The sequence below is a fragment of the Columba livia genome, chromosome 18 (assembly GCF_036013475.1).
Source record: "Columba livia isolate bColLiv1 breed racing homer chromosome 18, bColLiv1.pat.W.v2, whole genome shotgun sequence".
Lineage (NCBI taxonomy): Eukaryota > Metazoa > Chordata > Aves > Columbiformes > Columbidae > Columba > Columba livia.
The window spans coordinates 10,299,394-10,325,120 of record NC_088619.1 but is presented as its reverse complement, the minus strand read 5'-3'; the positions used below and the strand labels follow the sequence as shown (position 1 = coordinate 10,325,120).

Below are 25,727 nucleotides of genomic sequence, written 5' to 3'. Positions count from 1 at the left end.
TCTATATAGAGTGCGGTAGTTTCCAGATTGGGAGCACTCTGATCTGGTTGATAAAACGTTCTCATTTACCACTTCTGGCCTCCCTTTTCTGGAAGGTGAGCACCACGGACAGGCATCAGCTCTCCCAAACCACCCACCGAACTACTCACTTTCTTCTCCTGCTCTATTTCACCCTTGACAGTAAACACAAAACTCACGCTTGACTACGCACTCGTGTTTCTACTTCAAAATATCACAGGAGCTGCTTTTGTCCTCTGATAAAGATCAGAAATAAACCTCTAATGGAGGTGGCGTGGTCTATAAGACAAAAAGAAACTACATAGCCAAGAGGTTTAAGGTCCAACAATTGAACAGTATTTTCTCAGATAAAGGACAAGGTTTTATAAGAACCACCTTTCAGGACAGGGGAAAGAAAAAGATAACCACAAACACAGTACACAGTCATTTTATTGAAATACCTGAAAAGGCCAGCAATGGAAAAATAGGTTTGTCATGAGGAATTAATGTTTGATTTACTTGATCGTTAAAAAAGCTGTGTCTATAGGTAATTCTAGCCGGTTACAGAATGCACTGTGATCCATGCAGCTAATATACTACAGTAGAATAGGCACTGTGTATTGTTTTAGTTGTATCTTATACACAGCTTTCAACAGGTATGACTGACAGATGTGAGAAATTAAACAGCAACACTTTTTGAATTATAAACATTGATAATGTACAAATTTTCTCACCTGATTCATAAGGGTTATAAAACACAACATAACGGAAAATGAAAAACAGGAATTACACACAGCATACTAATTGATCTGACGGTTTTTGAAGTTCACATTTTTCCTTTTAAAAGAAAAATCAGACTGATAATTATGTCACTGGTCAGGTAACACACAAAACCACAGGCCAGGACAGCAACAGTGACCTTTTATTTTCAAATACATAGTTAGTGGGGAAATTTGTTCGTCAGTTTAAAAGAACCGCTAAGGATGAGAATCACAAATTCCATCTGGTATAGCTTATAGTCCAAAAAGATGAAGTCACTTCAGATCCATGTGAAATAAATAAGCAATCCTTGAGGAAGTACGATCCTGGAGTTGAATGTACTCAACCAAAAATGAATTTCAACTATACGCTAGTATGTCATCGTGGTGAAACATCTCTGAACAGTATCTGAATAGCTGTTTGGGAAGCAATGTCTTACTGCTTTAATATGTACAGGTTATTTACAACAAATTCCCTTTTGGCCTCACAAGTTCAGCCATTTTAGCTGGCTGGTAAGATGCTTTTTTTTTTCCCCCACACATTATGCAATACTGTAGTTAGAGCTATAATTTAAAATAATCTTATGCATGAATTACAAATATTAATAAAGTAACTCTGCATATATAAATATTTCTAGCAGAATTTAAAGCATTCAGAATGTACATAAAATGTGGTTTTTTTACTATTGATTTGGTAGGGCCAGCTGTGGTTCTTCTCAGATCATCGCTGCTTCAATAACGCTTTGTACATAGCAAAACCCAAAACTGCAAAGACAGTAGCACCAAAACTTGCTCGGAGCCAAAACGTGGAGCTCTTGAGGTCGGCTTGTCTCACGTGCCTAAAATGTAACACACATACAAAACCAGGTTAATGCCATGACAGGAATATCAGACAACTTGTGCTAAAACTACTTTGCTTTTGGAAATTCATCACTACACTTGTCACAGGCAAGCAGCTTACATTTCAGCCTTATGAGTATTTATACCGTTGTTTCACTTTTCCTAAAAGCTCAGGATCTGATCTGCAGCCCTGATCCCATTAGTAGATCTCGCTAAAGTCAGACAGCTCGCACAGCTGAAGAGAAATGCAGGAGCAGATCATTAGTTATGAATGGGGGGGCAGCGTGTCTTCTTTGAGTGCCAGCAAGCATTCGGGAAAGGAAAACAAAACCAGCTAGCAAATAATTAATAAGCCATAGTGACAACAACTCTGTCCAGCAAAATCCTTTTTTGTAATGTTGAGTTTGCATATTTCTGCTTTTCCATGAAAAACTTTCCAGTCCTGTTGAGTAGCTACTTATACTTCTTCCCCCCCAAAAAGTTCTACTGACAAGTAGCAAGTAATATTTTTCCAAAAGCTAGAATCAAAAGCAAAACCATTTGTAAATCCCTTTCTTCCCAGCACAGTCACAAGAACAGCAATAGAAAGTCATCCAATACCAAGCTGAAAGCTGAAAGTGCTAGTGAAACAAGCAGTGACGATGGCACCAACAGAAAAGGACAAGATGTAATAACAGTATGAAGTGACTGTATGACATAAAAAGCCACATCTTGCATGACATTAGGGACAGCACGACCCAACTCTCCCAAACACTGCCCGAATTCTGTGAGCATGCTCAGTTAAACACAGCTAGCCAGCCTCAACAGTAGTCTCAAGTATGACAGCTTACCAGAAAGCAGGAGCTACCGTTTAAAACAAGTTATCATAAATGCCATAATTCAAAGCACAAAAAGTTCCTAAACAATAGTGCAGTTTGTTTTTAATATTTATTTACTTTCATTTAAGATAGAATTTACGCTTCTATTTAAGATTGAATTTACAACACAGCTTCGCTAGCCTCCATATTTTAGGCTGTATTAATCATCGCGGGTTACTCGGTGAAAGCTGCAGGAGTATTAATATTAAAGATGGGAGCGAACAGCGATCCTCAGCACACACGGTGCACAAGAGAGTTCACACAGCGTGAGCTGCAGCTATCGCATACAGGCTGTTTAATAAAGCAGGAATTGTTACTTGCATCAAAATACACAGAAGCAGTTTAGGATGTTCTTTAGTTGACACTTGCAGGTGAAATATAAGCCGTCCAGATAATCAGCGTACGGTCATACCCCATGCTGAAGAACAGGCTCTTTGGTGCACAAACACAGCTGGTCGCTAAAAATTCCTAATCTCATGTAAGAATATCTTGCTGGGTTACGGAACAGATCAAACTCATGAATTCCTGCAAGCATTAGTTCCTCTACAGCTAGTTTTGACAAAACTCTCTGCAAACTCGATGTCAAGGGGTCTGCCGAGGGGAAGAAAGGGAAGAGGCAATGGCAAGGTCGCCTTAGTTTGGCTGCTGTTACCTGGCTTCAAGCAAACGCGGACCAAGAGATGACTCCATGAAGATGGAATCTTCTACAGAGCTGACGGCGTGCACCTGCTGCATAATCCTGCTCTCCTGGTCTGCTAACAGCATGGCCCCCAACTCATCTAGGTAGGCTCTTAACCTTTTCATACACACACGTACAGATTGCAGTTCACAGCACGGCTCAACAACAGCGACTGGCTCAAATACGCTCAAACGGGAAAGCCCAGACAACTGATAAATTTAGCCATCTAGCACCTGATTCTCATTCAGTTGTTAAAAACTTAGTGCTTGGGGAAAAACAGAAATATGAGGAGTTTGTACTTTTGATGAGCTAAGTAAAATCTATGATTTTATGTAGCTAAATGCCATTACTTTAAGCGCTCAGAAAACTGCGTAAGAAATGGAATCTCTTCCCACTCCATCCCCAAAGCCTCAGTGTTTGTGTGTCCACAGGACACGCACGAGCTCCAGAGTCTCTGCTGAACACCCTGGACGAGCCCAGGACATCAGCTCTAAACTGACAAGATCTCATTACTGTTGACAATTCAATTAAAGACTGTATTTTATCACTACATGTGGTAGTTGTTTTAGTAGAAGACTATAAAGCCCTTGTCTTTAGATCTGTAAATTACAAAACTTATTTGGGTATGTAAAATAAATCCCTTGTATGTGACATGATTTTAATAGATTATGTGACAAGTTCTGTTGGGTGAGTATTTGTATAAGTAACAACACAAGTTTAATTTGGTTAATTCAACTGCCCGACTCTTTGTGCAATTCAAAAAACATGCCTTTAAACGTGCAAATCACTGTTTAAATTGCAAATGAAATTTTTTGCGTTGCCTCATACAGCACTATCTCTCAAATCTAGATTTTCTGATTCCTATCTATGATTTACCTTCTTTTGACTTTTGCACATGTCCACATTTAACAGTATGCAAGAAACTTGCTGAGCATGCTTCATCCTTTTAAAAACCATTCATATATTCTCAGCCATGATAAAATCCTCTTTTCATGTCTAAAGGGAGTAAATTGACTCTGATCCCCTTCCTAAGCCTAACAGAGAGAGACTCATTTAAATAAAGGAACTAAATCAAAGGCAGAGATTTGCCTAACAACCTCAAGGAAATCTACTGACTTCAGTAAGAAATTATTAGGGCCCTCTGAATATCTCAGGCCAAAAATCTGAAGTCCAAAAACACTTACTGGAGTTCGGAACACTATGGATGTCTAATCGCTTTACACCTTTGAAAGAAGTTCCTACTTTTCTTCCTTAAATGTTCCTTATGCTGTCATAAATTCCATTCTGTAACTTTGATCCCTAATGTTGTTTAGCTGCCATTAACGTTATAAAAAGAAAGAAAAGGAAAGTCTCTCTGAAATAATTAAAAGGATCAATATTTCCAGCACAGGTTCTTCTATCTCTTGTATAAAGAATGTCCAAATTGTATTTCAGTGCAGTTGTGCTTATGAAACTGGTTTCCCCAGTGGTAGAAATTACCACCTTGCTGGTAAGAGAATAACTCTGAATTAGAAAAGTTCTCTCCAAGGGTAAAAGTTACATATGGATGTGCACATATACACACACAGAGTAGCAGTTAGAACTCCATAAACGAAGCTGTATTTGAAACTCTTGCTTACAAGTAATAATAACTAGCTTTCAAACTTCCCAAACAGATTGGTGTGTGTATTTAATCATATAATTAGTTATACATATATAAGAAACTCTAGAAATTTTGCCTTTGGCATAAAATTCAGAGTTTAATGCATGTTTTGGAAAAAAGCCAGATTTTTATTCAACCTACCCCTAACTTGTGACTTGTTGAATAAGATCTTTGTAATCTGTCGTGTCTCTCCTTTCCGAGGCTTTAACAAGTCACAAGCAGTTTGCACCACGCAGGTACCAGGCGGTTAACTGAGCATGCCTGTCACGGTCACACACACAACCACTGAGTTACGGGCCGGCCCTGGCGCTTTTCCCCATGTCAGCAGCAGAACCCCAAGTCTGGGAAGGTTTAACCTCAGCTAAAAAGTCGAAGAACATTCCTGTATTAACCTCAAAAGCATTTTAAAAGCGCAGCGGCGAGGCCAACAGGCCACTCACCCCAGGATTCTAAACACATTAATGCAGCCAGCGAGCAGCAGCCGCCTGCGCTGACAGGCAACAGCTTCCAGCAATTAAATATAAGCAGCTGAATTCCAAAAACATCGCATAACATGCACAAGTTGCCGCTGCTTCCCTTCGGGCACAGATTCTTCTAGGATGCAAACCAAGCCCAGCAGTTAGAATTCGCCCCCATGCATTAGACATGAAATGTGAAAAGCTCCAAGTGCATCTTACTATCTACAAAACCTAAACATAATGTAAAATGCTAATGAATTATATTCTGTTTGGAAAGAAATTGGGTAACGCAGCTTTGCAAACTTCTCAGTATGGGGCATTAAACCATTTAGAGAAGGAGGAAAACAGGTAAGTAAAATATTGTGATGCTGTCCTAAGTATAGGGGTAGATTTCTCCAATAACGCCTAATGGCAATATACTATAGTTTTGAAAAATAATCTGTGTATACTGCACATAGTTGAAAAAGAAATCCTGGGTTATACTCTTCAAACTTTCCCATTACTACAGGAAAATTAAACTATTGTCTTAACTTTAATTTCACAGAAGGAAGGTTTTCATAGGGAAAAAAACATCTTACAGATAATTTCTGAGACAACCATGTTTATATGCAAGTAGAACTCCCCTTCTATTCCGTAATATTTAAAAACTTTAGACGGAAGAAACCCATGCTGTGAGAAGCCTTCCTCACTGAACAACACAATTCTAATGCATTAGAATTAGTTTATTTTGAAATGAAATTAACTGACAGAAAAATGCCACTACTACACAAGCAAAAGGCAACAAATGAATGATTTTAAACCAAGAAAGCAGAAACACACACTTAAAATCGGTGCTTTAAAACAAATGCGCCAAATCCAAGCTCGTCATTAAAGGAAGGGTTAGAATGAGAGAAGCAGAAACCTCGCTTTTAAAAAGAGGCAGAACAATGTAGTAAAAAAAGAGATTAAGGGCCAGCCAGACAAATACAAACGAACACCCAAAGGAAAGAATACATTCAAAATATAAAAATGCTACAAGACAGGACCAAGTCTCACACATGCATGCGCGGTGCTTTGAACGCAGCGTCCTCCTCCTCGCAGAGCTGATGAAGAGCGAGCCCGGGGAGTTCAAACCAACAATCCCGATCCTGCACGATCAGTCTCTCCAAGCTGAACTCCCACATTTGCTGAACTCGCCTTTCTGATACCCACAAACCCTCAAGAGTCTGTGAAATTTGCCAGTGGAACTAAGCGGAAGGTGGGCACGGATAGTATTTTCCAGTTGCACAGAGGCAATGTTCTTCCTTTAATTACTACAGTGGGAATATTTAAACGTGATATTATGTTTTGCCTTGGTAACAGTGTCGAAGCATTACTTAGCAACAAATAATACAGGAAGGGGTCCAATGTGAAAAATGTTACCTGCTTCTACTGTCTAGAGCTTCAGAACAGGAAGGGACCAGGAGAATAAGCACCTTCGAGAAACCTCCTTTAGCATTCAGTTATCTCATTTTTGCCCAACTACCTGACCTAAGGGAAAGCACTTGTAAAGGCAAAATAAGAAAAGTTATATAAACTACCTACATCGGCAAATCCTTCTTGATTCAAAGGCTTTATCTGATCTAATCACAAATCATTAGATTAAAACCACATCTAAGGAGCTACAAGTTTTAAACAAGAAAACCACCTGTACCTACTGAAGTCTGCGATTAGGAGCTGCTGCCTCTTGTTTACAACCTCAGCTCTACTATACATTGTTATACAGAGGTCGATGTAGTGAATGGTGAGTAACCTGGGGAGATGAAGTGAACATGCTGGAAAGCGGCAACAAAACCCTGGTGACTGGCTGAATGATCATAGACAAAGAGTTTACAGCACATTAATTTTTCCTTTGTGTGGGTCAGTGGAAAAGTCTTTGAGGAACTCTCCTTACCTTGAATTATGGGCTTTTTTAGGCAGTAGCAGGTTCCTATGCTTATTCCACACTATCCAGTGACAAGGTGTGGATGGACAGCTTTCCTGAGACTTCTCAAAAACCACTTCAATACCCTGAGCCCTTGACTGCGCTTCAGAGGAACAAAGCGCTATGTCTAATGCAGGACTCAAAAAATCCCCATGGGCCCATACAAGAGAGAAACAAGCCATGACAGCTAAAGTAGTGACCCATAACCCTTCCAAAAAATGAGGATGCGTTACAGAAGTGATTTCAGCCTCAGTAATGAAGAGCTGGGATTTTCTAGTAGTGACGGCTGAATGAAGTTTTACAGTGACAACATGCAAAGAGATCGCTGTCTCAAGGCGTGTTTGTCTAAGGGACGACTGCTGTAATAGAGACGGAGCATGAACAGTCTCATTCATATTCACAGTCTTCTCCTAAGCTAATGAGTTTTTCACCCTTCTCTGAACTCGCAGTCGGTGGTTAACATTTTTATCTCGGATTAAAGTTGTCTTTCACAAAGCTGCTCACTCCTGTGGGTGGGTGTATCAGTAGAACTCCTCTGTGCACGGAATTTGCATTTAAAGGAGAGAGCCACTCTTATTTGGAGCAGCTCCAGCTGAAAACAGTAAAAAGCAGTAACATCCATACACTGCCAGCATGTCAAGATATTCTAAACGTGGCCTTCAAATAAACACACTGATCACGGTTGCCACCAAGAATCACGTTTTCCAGATAACCACCAAGAAGGCCGTAAACGATGGAACCGCTGCACTATGAAAATTGTTTGGTTTGAACTCCCGCTCGCTGGGGTGCGATGGCAAGCGCTGAGGTGTTAGTACATCACGAGTGCCGAACCCGCCCGCAGTGCACACAGACAAGGTAAAGCGCTGTTTTCAATGCTGAAAACCAGTCCTCTCTCTTTACCGATTGTTTTTGCCAAAGTATCTGCAAATGCAAACGTTTGACCATTTACCAATTCTTACATGTTGCCTTCTGTTCAGAGAGGAATTGGATGTTAAAAGCTCTAGGTTTTCTACACAAATATCCACTTTTTGTGTAAACCAAGCATCACACACACATACACAGAAATTCTGTGAATTCCCAAATATCAAACTAGCAATGACAAACAGGTAATATGTTATATGACGCTGCTATAAGCCAAGCTGTGCCTTTACAAAAACATTTGTGTAACTTGTGTCTAAGAGGCACTACCTCTGATCAATACTAAAACCTATAATGTCTCAAGTGAAACGCATTACAGAGATTTAGAGCTACTGTTTAATGGCCATTACCAGTTCCCTAAAAGCACAGTCCTAATTCCTCCACAGTATTTTTTCAATCTCTAAGTGCCTGAATCGACTACCAAACTGGTAGTGCTCCAAAGAAAACACTAGACTAAGCTCAAAAATACCTTCAAGTTAAACAAAGTTTGACAATTCTGTGACAATAATTAAAGTAAGTACCTGCCTATTTAGTGGATATGGAGTGAAAAACCTGCAGTATATAAGGTTACCAATTGCTTTTCCAAAAACCCTTTATTTTAAAAGCACACCTGGTACCTAGTAAATAAAGTTAAGGACCTGTTAAGAACTGCAGTGAAGAGTTTGTTCTTTACAGATTGCAGCAAGTCTGAGTTGAGGAAGTTCTGACAGATGCAAAATGTACACCTGTTGCAGGCGCACATACAGCGTAACCGGGCATGGCTGCGAAAACACACAGAAGGACAGCAGTTGAAATCGCGCTCGTCAAATCAGGTGCACATCAGGACTGTGCCACAACCAAGAGAGATTCAGGAATAAAAGGTACATTTGAATGAGTAAGGAGAGGAGGAAAAAATAAATAATACACTGGGGAAGCGAGGGTACAACTACAGCTGTGCAGAGTTTCAGGGTTAGATGTTCTGTATCTTGGACACTTTGGCATTACCGCCGTACGCTGATCTTAATAGCAAAGCACAAACGTGAATGAAAATGTTTGCTGAATTTATTTAAGTTTGTAAGGAAAGCATCTAAATGCTTCTGGGTATGTCTGCACAGCAATAGGTAACACCCCTTGTTCAAAGGAAAGTCAGCCACGTTTTCTACCACTTTGAATGCACAATTTACCAAGTGACGTTTCCTCTACTCTTGCCACCCTAACAAACACACATGCTTGAAAATTAAGGGAAAAAGCAGGAATGTTGATATGACAAGACATTTGGGCAGTGCTACACTTCAGTGCTATTCCCAGTATTCCAGCGCTACAAAATAAAACACGGGAATGAAAACAAACAAAGAAGCTTTACTAATCTAATTCAATACATCAAGTTTCACATATTTCTTTTTAATTTTACTATTCTGGGTGAAAGTGACATTAGTTCTATTTATTTTAAAGCAAATGTCAGCTGTCATACTAGACTCCACCTGCTGTAATATTTATGTAGTTCTACACCATATTAAAAGCTCTGTCCACCAAAAAAAGATGCAAAGTGAGCTTAGCAACAGTGAGATGTGTAGTGAAGAAAGTGAGTTTAATTATCTTCTCTCTGAAGCCCAGAAGGTGTTTATAAAGAAATTCTATTAAAAAAATATGAGATCTATTAGACTAATGAACTGAAGCCTGTAATAATAAACATCCTAAAAATAAAAAAAAACCTTGAAGCAGTGCATTGGGGGAACTGTTGTTCACTAAAGAGTGTCTTTACCTGTAATTGGCTGTCAAGTTGAGCTATCAACAAGGATTAGAGCACAACTTCTCCACAAGTATCTCAAAAATAACAGGATATTAATATTGCCATATTGAGTTACGCATCCACAGGAAGGACAGAGCAGCAGCCAACACATTCACTGGGCTTTGCAATGCTGAGTGTCAGCTGATGCTGATTTAAATGCTGGATATATACCAGCTTTCCCAATTTGAAGATTCTACTCAAGCCACTGAAGTCTCTCTGTTGCTAAACCTCGGTGAGGCAGTTCCACCCTCGTGGCTACCAATGACATGCAGTGGGACTGTGCATGACCCATGCAACGCGAAAAGATAACAGTTCAAGTACTTACGGATACATTGCCATAGTTGTCAGTTTAACAAAGATATCCTTACTTGGCACGTCAACCGTATTACAAGTAAAGGCCTGAGGTGGAGGCATTTTGTGTTTTTTGCAGAATTCAGCAGGAGAAATGCTATATTCCTGTCTAACTTCGTGCAAGTCAGACTTCGCAGCTACCACTAAGCATGGTATCCTGCTATCCATGAAGTGCTGCTGCAAATTCAAAGAAAAAAAGAAAGTGAAAGAAACAGTATGTGATACATTCAACCTGGAACAGCCTGAGCTGAACTGGTTGCAGGAGTGTTGAGATACATTCATCGCACTGAAGTCAGGCATTTCTAGAAGCAGAGTATTTTGTACAGACAAATAGATATTAGCTTTGTATTAATAAGAAAACTGCATTTTTAATGTGTCTGCTGTATAAAACCAGCACTCGCAAATAAAATGTCTTTTAAACACTAGAACTTGTATATGGGACCAGTAACTGACACTGAATATTTTGCCAGTGAAAAGATATATAACAGTAAAGGCTGTCTGTATAAACTATACAAACCTTAAAAATCCTGGCACAGTACTCAAAGGACTTGGGGTTACTGACATCATACACCAGGCACACAGCATCGCATATGGTCTCGTCGTCAGTTAAAAACTCAGAGTCACTGACATCATGTAGCTAGAAAAAGAGATGGTCAGAGAGGGAGAAAAGCTTTGTCATTATGTAGAAAAGGAATTTTATAACATTATTTTTCTCATCATTTTTATGGCTCATTTTTATGTATCCTTAGAACTACTGGACTGACAACAGGCAGAATTAATGAAATAGTAGGAATTTACCATACAGCCAACATATGTGAGCTGTTAACATCACATCTGCAGGTAATCACAACCTCAGCGTAAAAAGTTACATTTACTTTAACGCAAAGTCTTAGATTCCCACAGAAACTGGCATTCATCCTACCAAGGAAAACCAGAGAGTAGAAGACTAAATCTTGGAACACAAAGGACAATATAATATTATCAGAAAGGAAAACTACACTGGAAGCAGCTTTAAAGGAAGTGTTTCACCCAGTGAAGATTAACTTAAGCCATGCTAATCACCGTACATGACAGATTCTTCTTTCTGAATACACAGATTGCTTGCTGATAATTTATCATGCTATAATTGGACACCCTGCAGCATAAACATAAGGGACCAGGTTCTGTACAATTTAGGGCAAGGTTTCAAAAATAACATGTTCCCACCAGGTTCACTTTGAAGTACTAGCAACATTTAAAACCAGCAGTTACTTGAAACAGAAAAGGTGTGGGGGAGAATCCACATCTATGAAGAAAGGACGATTAAAACAGAAATTTGTTTGCAGAATTTTAAGATTAGCCAATCATATAGTAACAATAATAAGGCAACCTTACCAGCAAGTATTTTTCCTGCCCGTATACATAGACTGTATTAATGGCGTAGTAAGATTTGTGTTCTGCACGTATCTGCCTCTGCCTCTGCAAACGCAGAATTCCAGGTTAGACCACAGCGACTTGCCCTTTTAAGTTACATTTGAACAGCTGTTTTACTCCATTTATTAGTGAATGAAAATTACAGTAATCTGTAGTTTATTTTGCAAGTAAACGCACAGCTATAATCCGCAACGTACAAGTAACTATTGCATGCAATAGCTGTTTGTCTCTTTGCTAAAAACAAGACAGACTCACAACCTTCTCTCCAATAATTCTCTATTCCCTCACAGACCTCTCCAAACACAATAATAATCAGTAAAACTCTAAGATCAATTGGCTTTGCTGTTCAGCGTTAACTCAAAAGCATATATAGGTGAATATAAGCAAAAGGCTTCTTACGATTAGATTTCTTCCAAGAAGAGCCTGAAGAACTCCACTTTTCCCACAGCCTTTCATCCCAACAACATTGCAGCGGAACACGTTCCTCTGAGTCTGTTTCTTCTGCAGGTCTATCTTTTTATCTCGTGTTACTTTGGAAAAAACACAAATGTTTTTCACAGGATGTACGTGCACGTATTTATGTGAAAACATGAATTGTCCACTTACATGAAAATGTACACAAACCAATCAAAAATATTAAATCAAAGGCTTGACAGGAACAGAAAGCAAAAAAGAATATAAGTGAAAAAAGACCATTTGTTTTAACAATTTACTCTTGAGTAGATTTCTGAATCTCAATTCCTAAGTTATACTTTTTTTTCTTTAAATTTTATTACCTGTAATTGCTGATGCTTGAGATTCTTGTTCTGCAAGTATCGAGTAGCCTAAATAACCCAGGTACTCCAGGCAACGCTGTACATCTAAGTATGTGGTGAGTCTAGCACAGGGGACAAAAATAAGTTGCTAAGTTGTTAGCATCTGTGATACCAATTCTTTACAGTACTTAAACAGTTCTTCCTCCTATCTCCAGCCTGACATAACAGACCTATTCCTGGCACTACGTAGTACGGAGGGACTAAAGCACTCTGAAGGTAAATGGTGGCAATTTTACTAATCTAAATAATCAGCATAACACTATGAAGCCAGTACTTGCTCAGGCCTATCAACCTACACTGTATTATTTTTTCCCCTCGACAAATAATGTTTTTCTCATTTTCCATATTTTCAATAAGAAAAAAACCTCATCATTGAATACCCTTATTCATACAGTCTCTAAAGAGTAGAACAGAAATAAATACTTCAAGAAGTTTTAGGAGAGTTCAACATTTTGCAGACACTTCTTCATAGTCAGCACTAAATACCAGCCAAATCCTGAACAGGCGGTTCCAACTGTCTGAAGATCAGGCCACTGGATGGCTACAAAAGCTTGCTTCCTTGGGTTGGTTTTCAACTACTAAACGTCCACTCTTTCTACTGGATTTTTAAGAGGAATCTACCAATGCATTATCATATTGAAAGTTCTCAGCTACTAAAATGTATCGTATCGCACTCACGTCCACTGAGAGAGAAACCCTTGGTAGGTGATCCAGCCCCTCTCGTTTGTACACACAGTGTTGTTGACATCAGGCCCCCATGGCATGTAAGGGAAGACTTTGAACAAATCCTTCAGTTCATTGGGAGACAAAGCACAATCTCTGTCCTGGAAACAAGCACACGATAGCAGACATAAATCACTTCATTCATGCCTATTCTAAACGTATTTTCTTGCTGTACGCTTGCAAGATTCAAGAAACTGAGCTGCTTTATTTTTAATTCTTGTTATTAAATAAGACTAAATATATCAGCCAGTTTAAAAAAAATTGGTAGCACAACTATAACTGCCAATTCTCCTTGTAGGCATAAATATAAAGAGCAGACTAGTTCTGACTGCTTAGCTTCAGTCAGAGCCAATTTCTGAATGAAGTGACATATTGACAAGACCAAACTTTTTTCTAGCGAAAGTGTGAGCAAACTAAGGCTCTTTGGTATCAGGACACACATACGCTCAACTTAAAATCTTACCAAATCATGTTTATCAAAAATACTTTGAAGAAACAAGTATGCATGATGATTTAATTCTGTCGTGCAGTCTGGAGGAATTTTTAGCCTGGAAAACAAAACCAAGAAGTGTTAAGTGCGCTTATGAAATACAGAATTTTAAAAATCAAAACACAGACTTTTTGAATTACAACATTTGGTATTTGACCTTTGCATTTAGCTTTAATAGCTTATCTTTAAAGAGATCAAAGCACATACTTTTAATTAGGAATTCTAAAATTATGAGTGTCTTTATATTACATGACATATAGATACAAATATAGTGTAATCAGTTGTCATTGCTTTGTTTGGTGGTGTTTTTTTAAACTCAAAATTATGTAGTTACATTTTCAAAAGAAACCACAAAGTTGGTTGATCTCGATTTTTTAATTTGAGGATTTTCGAATGATCTCAAGTGCTCTGAAAATACTGAGAAGCCTTTTCCACTTTGCTGCCACATAAAATAAGCAACTGCTCAGATTTATGTTCCAGTTTTGTATTAAGAGTCTCTTTTTCCATCTTTCTTATAAAGAGAAATAGTAGTACATGATTTGGCACAAGAGACAGGAGTTCTTTTGTAATTCTCAGTCACATGAAGATTTTGGCTGGTAGGTCATAAATAAGGGAGATACTTGATGTAACCATGTGTTAAATAAACACACTACAATAACCCTGCCAAAGCAGGAGGCAGCATAAATTACATTAATGTTAAGCTAAAAGAAGTGACACATACGGAGGAAACAAGTACTCTGGTGTAAGCTCTAAGTCATCGTCGTATCCAAAGCGTCGTAAAACAGTCCAAGTTGTTTCATGCCTTCCTCGCTGAATGAAAAGTGTGTGTAGAAAAAGAAAACCTAAAAATCAAATGGTGAAATATTAAGGTTCTGAAGTGTTTTATCTGCTATAAGTATTTCTAATAGAATCAGTATCAGACCAAAAATAAAAAAAGCTTGACATACACATTCAGATTTTAAACCTCCTGGGTGACATTACAGCATCATCTTGTAAGAGTTAAATAAGGCTCACCTTTTAATGTTAATCCATTATCTGCCACTCCATCACTTAGGTTTTTCCTGACTACATTCTTTACATCTTCCAAAGCTTGAGGTGCCAGCGGTGTATTAAAACAAATTCTCTACCAAAAAGCAAAAAGAGCGTGTTAAAACCACTGGCTGCTACGCTGGACAAACAGCACGTCCTGTATGAAATACAGCTTTAAATGTTCTGATAAGCTAATACAGGACAATCCAATTTCTTAGTGGAAATTAAGGTGTACAAACTTTATTTTTGTTACTTCTAATAGATTTTTTTTTTCAATTTGATTTTGCTCCTGAACTAAAACTCAAACAATGGTTAGAAATCAAATTAATACCATTTACATTTTTACAGATTCATTCTTTTATGCTGCGCTTGAGACTTGTAATATCTAGACCTGATTCCCCTGCAATTCACCCCACTACTATTCCTTCCAAACCAATCACTTGTTTTTCTAGAATTGTATAGTTCAACTGTTACACATGGAGAAAAGATAAGCAAGAGAGTTACCTGAAAGAAGTTGAGCTCTGCATCGTTGAGAGTGCCGTCATTGTCCTGGTCAGAAATTCTAAAAATGCGAGTGAGGGCTTTAATACAGGCAGGTTTCATCTAAGGAATAAAGGAAAGTTCAGTATCTACCTGAATACAAAAAGATTACACTGAATGCCATCAGGCAGCTCAATCAGTAGCCTTCATTTTACATGTTTAGAATGGAGACATTAATATACAGATACACAAAAATAAAGAGCAAGAGGAAACAAAATCCTCTAGCAAATTCTTATCCATACTTTTAAAGTAATTACTCCACAGAAACATCTTTCTATTCAATTATTACAAGAGCCTCAAGCTCTTGACAAGCTGAAGGTGGCACTAGATAGTTATTAAAATAAAATTAAAAAACCCAGCATTTTTGGTGGGGAAAAAAAAGGCTTTGCAATCCCAGCACCTTGTAAAAACAACCAGCTCTAGAACTACAGTAACTCCTTCTAGGCAAGCACACTGCCTCTATTCACCATTTCAACTACACCGAAACTCTTCACAGGGCTCATTCATCTACCAGGGACTATCTCTAGGACAGAAGAACTGCTGGATACCTCCAGGTGACGGGAAACACACACTGGTAATTCTCTCCCAACAACTACAGTGATGCCGAACTCTTCTCTTCACAGAGGTCACACAGATTGCACAGAGATTGGTTTGGGAAAACCAAAGAGATTTCAGCATAACAGTTTTATCACAACATTACTAACTCATAAGGATGATTCTGATGGGAGAAATCAAAACAGAGTTATTCTCTAGTTCTCTGCTCAACAAAGTATTTATGATTGAAGCAACTGCCCAGTACTACATGGGGGTTATGTTAAAAAGATTTTATTTGTATTTGCCCAATAAATTAATGTTTTAAAAAACATACTCCTCCATAATACACTCAGCTAACTAACCACCTGTGATACTTAAAAACCAGCCACATCACTTGTATTTATCCCTTTTGCCAAAGTCTCAGAAGATGCTCAGAGAAGTTCTTTCCATTAAATCAGGCCAAGGCTGGAATATTTTCCTTTATATAAATTGAGTTACTGTTAAATGTATACTGAAATGAGAACTGAATTGAACACATGATTGCGTTCACATTACATTTGGCTTAAAGTCATTACCAAAGCTTCTCATTTTACTCGGCAGTTCACATGGACAACAAAAAACTTTTCATTGCTTTGAATGAAGAGGAAAGATCAGATTAATGCAACACAAAACAACCACCACAGCTCTGGAATATAATGCTTGATATTTGGGGGTAGGGTGGTGGTAACAGAACACACTAAGAAATGCAAAATCCACTGAAAAGGAAAGAACGGGGAACTGATTAACACCCCCACCATATTATTTGTCCTTAGAATCTATGTGTAAATACCTCTTTCTCCTCTGGGCAATAGAGAGGACCTGTAGGATGCAGAACAGCTTTCTGGGCATAGTAAAACAGCTCAGATATATTCTTCAGGTTTTTGGCTGAACACTGAAAGAGAAATCCTTATACTAATTAGTTAGTTTCTTGACTCTTTGGTGATTTCTTCTGAAATTCAACTAAGTATGGAACTTTTGAAAGATCTAGCCCCCTCTTGTGGGTACAGCACTGCTTTGGAAAAAAGACATCGAGCCCCTGTATTTGTTCAGTAATTAATAAGGGAGGTCTCATTACAATTTGCTGTCATTCCAATGACAGAGAAATCAAACAGTTTTATCTACTTTGAAAAAAAAAAGGCATATCCACGCATATTAAATCAATTTTTAATACTCTGCAGACACCTGTCTGGCTTAATATTAATTTTAAACCGTGTGCCAAAGGCAAGGATGTAAGGAGGCTCTAAATATTCTAAGAATTCGACAGTAATATTTGATTACACAATGGTGTAATCTACTCTAAAGAAAAATAACATCAAATCTCGTGATGATAATGACTTACATTGGAATATTTTATTTTGAACCAAAAAAATATCACCTTTTCTATTAGAAAGTTGCCATACATGCTTGGCAAGAATGTGGTTTTGTTATTCATTCTAACTTCAGAAAGTCTCGCATACCTCTACACATGTTTCTATCTCTGTGTATTGATTCATAATGGGAAGGATAGTTTCCATACTGCTATATTCCACTAGATCAGACTTGTTTCCAACTAATATAAGAGGCAGCCTGAAAACAAAAAAAGGTTAAGAGCTTTAAAGACAGAGAGATAAAAAGACCCATCTTAATTTAGCATCCTGCCTCTCACCAGAAGCCATTATATTATTTTCATGATTTAATTATCACTGGCAGCCAACAGGCAAAGCTAAAAGATGGCAGTTTTAAGTAAACTGTTTTGATATATACTTAGACTGAAATGTATTTTTCGTTGATACTACAAAAACCACACTGTTAAACACAGAAGTAACTAATCATATTATTATTATACAAAACTAGTATCAACAGAAAACCTATACAGACCATGTAGCCAAAACTAGTTACACCGTAACAAATATTAACACACCTGGTAAAAGCTGACCGTGAAATTCAAAATAAAGAGCATTGCTGGCATATGTAACAGACCTACATACTTTAAATCTCTTATTGCTTGGACTTCTTATATAAACTTAAAGTTTAGGATTTGATTTTCATAAACAATAAACATCCTCAACACTGTCCATTGACACCCATCGATGTGCAGCCTAATTCACATTTCTCATCTTTACTTACGCACCTGCTATCTTTGTCTGTCCTTTCATTGATGAGAGGAATCCACCGACTCGTCACCTGAAGTGGGGTTAAAACAAACATGAAAAACACATTTTCAAATGTAATACGAACGAACTGTGCACAAGTTCGACCTCAACTGCTACCGCTTCTTTCCCAAGAAGCCACATATTTACCCACAAAGGGGGAAACTAGTGACTGAAAGCTCAGATGCTGAAATGGACCAGAAGCAACACCACATCTGTACGTTCTCTTAGCAACTTGATCTCAAACATCACCTTATGCATTTTAAACATCTAATAGTTTTCAGCTTGCCAACAATTAGCAGTGCACAAGTTACATCTCAAGCAATAACTGAATAAAATGTGTTACCATACCTTATCAATAGAGTTCTTGTTGTTAACAGCATACACTATACAAATAACATTTGCCTGAAATGAAAATAAAGGAAAAGCCATGAATTCCGCTGCTCAGGGGCTCCAGAGCAACACAGACACTTAAGAACCATATATAACAACATGAGAGTAACAGTTCCACGGTGAGTCAAAAACTATGTCCCTGACTTTGCTTAAGCTATTTGCAGCCTGAAAAACAGCTTACACCAAATAACTGATAAGTTGAGATGTGCCAGCAAGCGTCTCGCGGTGTGACATTCACAGCTCCTGCCTGCAGAGACCTCTGCTACCCAGAAATCTAAACTGAAGAATCGTCATTTGCAGCCTCCACTCAAGCACCGCACTACATGCCAGCAACGGAACACACCACCACGACAGACTGCACAGACAATGTCCAAAGGCGCTCAGAAAGAATTTAAAAGAGGAAACAGAAGGAATTATAAAATTACCAAGAACCCCACGCTATTTGCAAACTATTTTCTAGTAAACACTAAAATACACTTACTTGTGATATTTCATGGTAAAGCTGCTCATCATTCTGCTCTGCTTCTGCATTCAATAGAATAAGCCATTCATTAATATGGAACGTTTTTGAGAACAAAACTGAAAAACCTAAGCAACTGAACTAGGGTATTTCACAACACTCAGCCCTGTGAAAGCTCTTGTGATTTGAACATCTTTTTATAAAAGGCACTAAAGAGTGCTCCTCCTTAACACTGAGCCTATGTACCTGTTCAGTCAGGTCACGGAGATTAGAATATGTCAAAAACCAACATTACAAAATATGAAACTGACACAAAAGGATAAGGTGTCCAAACTTAGAAATGCAGAACGACATAGAACATAAGGAAGGTAAAGTCTCCTGCATCTTAGTAAACTCTTCACTGAAAGAAGCAAAAATAGTTTTGAATTCCACAAAAGTACCCACCTGTAAACACATCTGCCAAAGAACAGGAATTCACTGGAAGGTGCCTATGACTGCCCTTCATGGAAGTACCAACAGCAGTTAATGTTGGGCTTTGAATTTGTAGGACCAGTCATCACTATCTGATTCAGTTCTATCCCACAAGTTCCTGCTTTAATCTAGTCTTTCCCTACATGTCACTCTGGTCCTGTACAATGTGACTGTGTAAGAGGCTCCTGAGCTAAATAAACAATCCCACACCAAATCAGTCACCCAGGAGCGGTATTGGCTCGTCCTTACCTGAATAATCCACTATGTGGGTGGGCACTCTTTCAGGGGTGACATCAGCTGGAATGGTGATTTCTTCAGCCCGGGGTGGAACCTTGGGTTGGACAGAAACAGCAAGAAAGAGCCTTTAGACTTAATCCAGAAAACGCAGATGGTCAAAAAAAAAGTTGTATACACTTGTCGATTAGTCAGCTTTAAACAGAACAACTTCTCAGCAGTGCAAGCACTTTGGTTTGGTTTGGGGTTTTTTGTTTTCTTTTTTTATTTCAGGGCACTGAAAGTCACTGCTACTGTCTCATTCTTTATTATTCTACATACTGAATAAGGACCTTCTCACATGCTCTGTAAGAGAGCAATGCCATCAAGAGGTTCAATCAATGCTTCTATAAAACTCAAATCCGCTATACCCGACCACCTACAGAGAACCATCACCCTGGCGAAAACTACAAACAAAACCCGAATTGCAGTTCAGTTTAAACAAAAATGTCATTTAATAAAGAAAAGTTCTAAAATGTGGGGGGGTTATCAGATTTAATCAATTACATCAAAGGGTGACACATTCTTTAGCAGGAGACTAACACCAGCCTTAGCGTGCTATTATTGACAAATTAAATACTGTTTAATCTATGTTTAAACATTTTACATTTTGCACAAGATATTCTGATCCAACTCCCACTGAAATCAGTACGAGAACTACTCCTGTGAACAGTGCACAACTTGTCAAAGAAATGTTAAACATTCAAGATAGAGTAACCAAGCAGGACGGACAAAACACAAGCCTCAGTTTTCACATAATCACCACCTGGCAAATTCGTTGCTTCTGACAGAGCACCAAACATTTAGCTCAGAAAAGCTTCCAAAGAAAACACGACACTAATAAAAAGTGTGTTCTGCAAAATACTATGAACTGGTTATGATTGTTGGCCTTTTTTTTTGAGAGAGAACATCAACACATATTCAGGAACTTCAGCTTATTTTAATGAAAACTTCCCGCTCAGCCTCCTATTGCCTCCTACCTGCTGATGCTGAACTTTAATGGTGCTTTTGTCTTCTAATAAAAAAAGGAAAAAAGAAAAGAAGAACGGGAAGAACGGCTCTTTGTAAAGCTTCAGGCTCTACTTACATCCTCGTCAAGTCTGATTGCTGCTGACACTCAGTATTCAAACACTATTTCAAAGTCTGAAACGTCCGTTACACACACCCGCACAGCCCCGACCTGCGTGACCGACTGCAGGAATTGTACGTATTTCTTGCAGCAGTTTATATAGGATGCAGCATTTCTTTAGAAGTTTTTTCTATACTTTACGGCAGATTTTGTCTCATATATAAATGATGCTTTTTTCCCCTCAACATGAATAGAGAGAAATATTCTAGATTATAGAGCAGGAGGAAGCTGAGAAGTGAAAAGAGGCCTAGAACTCACTGACCACAGCAATGACCAGGCTGGGAAGGGACCAGCTCCCTGAGCACGGCGACAACAAAGGGAAACTGGAGCCACTGTCTACCTGCCAGGCTGGGAACCAAATTCAGTGATGTTGGGAATCTAATCTGGACTCACGAACTGCGGTAACCCACTGATTTGCATTAAACACAGCACAGCGTAGACTCAGAGAGCAGCACATGATGTCTATTTTAAGACTTGTGATCGGAAGAAATAAACATTCCTGTTTATATGTAAAAAGTTTAACTATTTGCGGCAGCTGCAGCTCTTTTTATGGTATAAAGAGAACTAAGTGCTGTTTTATTAAAGGAATAAAGTGTAGAAGTAGGTTCACTCTTATTCTGGAAGAAAGCAGTAAGAGTTTTTGGCATTTTTTACTTCAAAAGAATCAGGAAAACATTCTTCAAAAACAAATAAAGGAATGTCTTGCTTAGTTACAAACAATGGCAAAGTTTATACAACGTGACTTTTACATCTCTCATTCTCATTCATTTTTCAGTCTACTTGCTCTTTAAATACCACGGTCAAAACAATTTGAGGGTCTTGCCTCTTTCAGCACCTTCCCACTCACAAGTCTCTAATGTTGAAAATGTGGCCAGTTAGGACCAGTTCCAGCTGCTTAAAAAAAACCATCAACATTCCTCAGATATCAAAAAATGAGTTTAATTAACCATGTGAAAAACAAGAAAGGAACTTAGATCCAATTTCAATTCCCCATCTTCACACAGAGGTGTATTTAAAGTAACCCACATCACTCTTCCAGGAGCCATCATTGCATTCTAGACTTAGACATTATTTTAAAGCAGAGCCTGTTAACTCACTCTTAGAAAAAAACCTGTACAACAAGATAGAAATAAAACGTAGAAAACAAATAAGGATGCTCTACCTCTTCTGGAAATTCTTCACTGACAAGAGACATAATTAGTGACGTCTTCCCAACTCTGGCTGCAAAAGCATTAAAAACAGAGATTAGATATTTTGGGGTTTTTTTACACTCAATAGTTGCATTGCATCTTAAAACGGATACTATTTTAAAAACATTTTACAACTGATCACGTTAAAGGTTTTTATCTGTTGTTTAAACGTACTATGGCAATTCTTTCATAATTCTATAAGGACACAAAAAGGAATTTAAGAATTTATTACTTTTATAGTATTCTTGATACAATGATTGTGCTTCAGCCCTAAACTATCAAGGAGAAGAGCTGGACCAGAACACGCGGCTCTATCATCAATGCTTTATTTGTTTGTAAGACATGTCTTAAAACCCAAAACACTATCTGGGATCATATCCCTGTGACAGCCCTCAATTCAAGCAAATAACTATTTCATCCTAGACCTACAGCATCTTCGTTAGCGTGCATGTTTTACCAACCAAGACACTGCCCGCAGTCAGTGCCTGCATCCCTGTTCCTACCGAAAACAATAGAAAATGTCATAAATTGACAGAAACTGTTTTGTTGATATCACTGCATTTACACTTGTCTATTTCATTCTATATAATTCTGAATTTGGGAGGAAGAAGAGATTAAAGACTGGTTTTGTGCAGAAAATGGCATTACTGAACTGACGATCGTCAAAGTACATTTGACTTACCCAAGTCTATTTTTGGTACAGTAACAATGGGCCTTCTGACACCCAGAAAGAAAAGCTTCTCTTCCTCATGGTAATTTAAAGAGCAGTTATCACAACATTATGAAAGGCAAAGGAAAAGTTATCCTGGGGAGGAAGACTTTGGTTTTCCTCAGGGAGAACAGGTGTGAACTTCTCCCCTGCGGTCAGAGCTTGGGAACAGTAAGATGCAGGTTTTGTAACAATTGTGCTTTTACCAGACACTCATCCGAGCTAAACCCATAATTTACACTGCCAGGTGTCCTCCTGCTTAAACTACATCTTCAGTTTCATCCTGACTGAATCGAAAGAGCTTCACAATCTCTCCTGTTTCCATAGGTAAGTACTTTCCTGATAAGCAAGTGATTAGATAACTACTGAAAACAGTGCAGCATATTCCGCATCTGACCAAACCAGCTCTCATTCAAAATGGTGACAAAATACATTGGTTTTGAGATATAGAAACTCATTTCATTAATATTATATGACTGAAAATAGAAGATGACGTGCTGCTGGTTAGTAAAGATGCTCAGTATTGATAAGCTTCTGATACACTTCCAAGTGTTCTAGAGTTGGTTTTTTATGGAAATCCGTAGGTTCAAGTGTCAAGATTTGGTTTATTTTGCTCAAATCTAGGTCAACCACTTGCTTTTCCAATTCTGTTTACAGTCTTTGAAATAACAGCCTAAACAATATTGACTGCCTAGGACGAAGAAAACAGTACAGCACTCTGTAATAATTCACTCATCTTTTTTCCTCCTGTATACAGGAGTCTTTTAAATCACGCTGCATGAAATAACATGCTGAACATATTCTGAAGATTGTTGACTGTTAAAACTGATGTTTGCACCCTGGATACCAGGACTAAAACAACCTTAAGCCTAAAATGTAGACCACTGGGGATGGCAAAGGCTGTGTTTTGGAACAGCCTTACAACAAAAGGTCTATCCAGTACTTCAGAGCCTGATCCTGACGGTCTGTTATCGTCTATCAAGTATTATATAGTCTAGACTAACTTTTGGTTTCAGACTAATAAATATATATAAAAACATGTTTACCGAACAGCACTAACAGTGTAACTGCCAAGTTTTACTGATTTGTAAAACAAATTTCTCCCCACTGTTCATTACAATTCCAATAAAAATATGACATAGAGAGGCTCACAATCTCTGAGGTGTACCACGTACTATATGTTGCTATACTTAAGAGACATACATCTTCGACACTTTCAGGTGGACACATAGTGAACTTAGTTGCCAAACCAAAGCTCCTGTTACACCTGCACTGAAACCACCGTACAGAGCCAGTTCAGAACACACCATTGCCAGAGAATCAAGGCACATTGGACGTATATTCTGAAGAGGAATTCAACTGTGTATTCAAATACACTAATACATTTCTACATAAACCAAGTCTTGTAAAACTAGCCAAATACAAGCTTAACAACTTAACTCTTTCTGCATAAAACCAGCTCCCTGAGGATTCCTCTCTGAAGAAGTGACGGAGGATCTTTCTAGGCAGTACAGACAGAGCCAACCCACACTATAAAACAACTGCATAAACTGTACTTAGGAGTACTACACTCTTAGTATAATTAAGTAATTTTACTAATAACACTTGGTAATTACTCTGCATTCTTTCTCTTGTGAAGAACTTAGGCGCACTTTACAAGCTAACAAACCAGAACGTCCTTGCTGCTATTTACATCAGCAAGCAGCTCTATCTTTGAAAGCCCAGCCACTAATTTGGGTACCTAAGTGTGAACTTAAGGATATAATTTTAGGTCCATATGCAAAAGCACAAACACCCTGTATCTTTAGCGTGCATATAAATACGAGCTGTTTATTCAAGGTCACACAGTAAGCTAATGGGATCTGGCTCCGTGGCCCTGTCCTGGCCACAAGTCCACAACACTTGACTGATAAGGGCTTGGAGCACATCTGGCCACTGACTTCCACACCCGGTGAGAAAGATTTCAGGTTGGTTTCCACAACTAAAGTTTAAACAGGACACGGCCAAACACAGGGCAAGAGTTTCAGCCCAGTTTCACGTCCAGGGACGCCCAAGGAACACGCCAACTCCGCAAGCCGACTTCGTGACTTGGGGATCCAGCAAAGGGACGCGAGGAGCGTCGGCTCCCGGCCCCGCCGCGGGAGCCCAGCCCGGGGCGGCCACGGAGCGCCCGAGCCCTGCAGGGCCGGGCTCACGGCCCCAAGGCGAAGGAGCCCGGGCAGGGATGGGCGAGCCCGGCCCGCAGCCCCGGGCGCTCTGACAGCCGGCGGCATGGCGGCGCAGCGCTCCCTCAGCCCCCGCCCTGCCCCGCAGCCGCGGCCCCCGCCGTGCCCCGGGGCCGGCCCGGCCCCTCCCGCACTCACGTTCTCCCACCAGCAGGATCCTCACGTCCTTCTTCATGGCCCCGCTCCCTGGCCCCGGCGCGGGGCGGCCTCACATGGGGCTCGGGGGGGGAAGCGGAGCCGCTGCGGCCTGGGGTGCCCCCGCGCCGCCTCCTCCCCGCCGCGGAGCGGGCGCTACGGCGGCTGCCGAGGGACACACTCAGCGCGCCTGCGTGCGGCTGCGCGGGGCGCTCCGGGCTGCGCGTCCCCCTGAGATCTGCGTGGTCAGGAGGGACAGCAGTACCGGGGTGTCCCCTCTGAGGGCAGGGCTGCCCGGGGCTTCCCTGGGACGGTGACGGAGGTTTCTGCCATTAAGGAGCCGTTATTTTGATGTACCGTAATGAAGCGGTGCTGGCTGCAGGGGGTCGCCTGCCAGGTGAGCGCGTCCCACGCACAGGAACCCTCCCTTTCAAATTGTGTGTCCGTAGCGTTCAGTGACAGCCGAGAAGAGTAACCTTGAAGATTACCGGCACTTCGGTCAATGACTTCAAACCCCATGGAGCTCCATTTGTCTAAATAAGCTAGTCAAATCCTACATGCTTTATTCACATTAAACTTACTATTTCATTCTGGAGCGTCACTGCCTGAAAAAAGCTTTTGCTTTTCGGGAGCTGTTTCCAGTTTGCCTGCATGAAGGTCCTCTCAGAAATTCAGCTGTGGGTTTTGCTGGATCTCAGCTCTGTCCCCTTCACCCCACGCAGGCAACAGGGACCTCCCTGCAGCCAGAAAGACGGACAAACAGCCAGAAGCACTGCCTGTTCGCTGGCGAGGAAACTTACAGAACCTCATTTCCTCAGGT

General features: G+C 39.6%; 1 protein-coding gene across 3 annotated transcripts; it reads right to left on the bottom strand.

The window, feature by feature from the left end:
- Positions 1 to 429: 429 nt before the first annotated feature.
- RHOT1 (ras homolog family member T1) lies at positions 430 to 25,073 on the bottom strand. Of its 3 annotated transcripts, XM_065034928.1 has the most exons (21): positions 24,911 to 25,073; positions 21,811 to 21,869; positions 19,496 to 19,577; positions 18,797 to 18,840; positions 18,274 to 18,327; positions 17,904 to 17,956; positions 17,251 to 17,359; positions 16,584 to 16,685; positions 15,185 to 15,283; positions 14,666 to 14,774; positions 14,373 to 14,493; positions 13,625 to 13,709; positions 13,117 to 13,262; positions 12,400 to 12,500; positions 12,023 to 12,153; positions 11,585 to 11,668; positions 10,728 to 10,847; positions 10,185 to 10,387; positions 8,730 to 8,852; positions 3,105 to 3,248; positions 430 to 1,594 (listed from the first exon to the last, which is right to left on the bottom strand). In XM_065034928.1, the coding sequence occupies exons 1-21, from the start codon at positions 24,945 to 24,947 to the stop codon at positions 1,477 to 1,479; spliced, it is 2,124 nt and encodes a 707-aa protein (XP_064891000.1). In that variant the 5' UTR covers positions 24,948 to 25,073; the 3' UTR covers positions 430 to 1,476. The 3 variants fall into 3 exon arrangements, with proteins under 3 accessions (XP_064891000.1, XP_064891001.1, XP_064891002.1); XM_065034929.1 differs by lacking the exon at positions 3,105 to 3,248; XM_065034930.1 differs by lacking the exons at positions 3,105 to 3,248; positions 8,730 to 8,852.
- Positions 25,074 to 25,727: the final 654 nt, after the last annotated feature.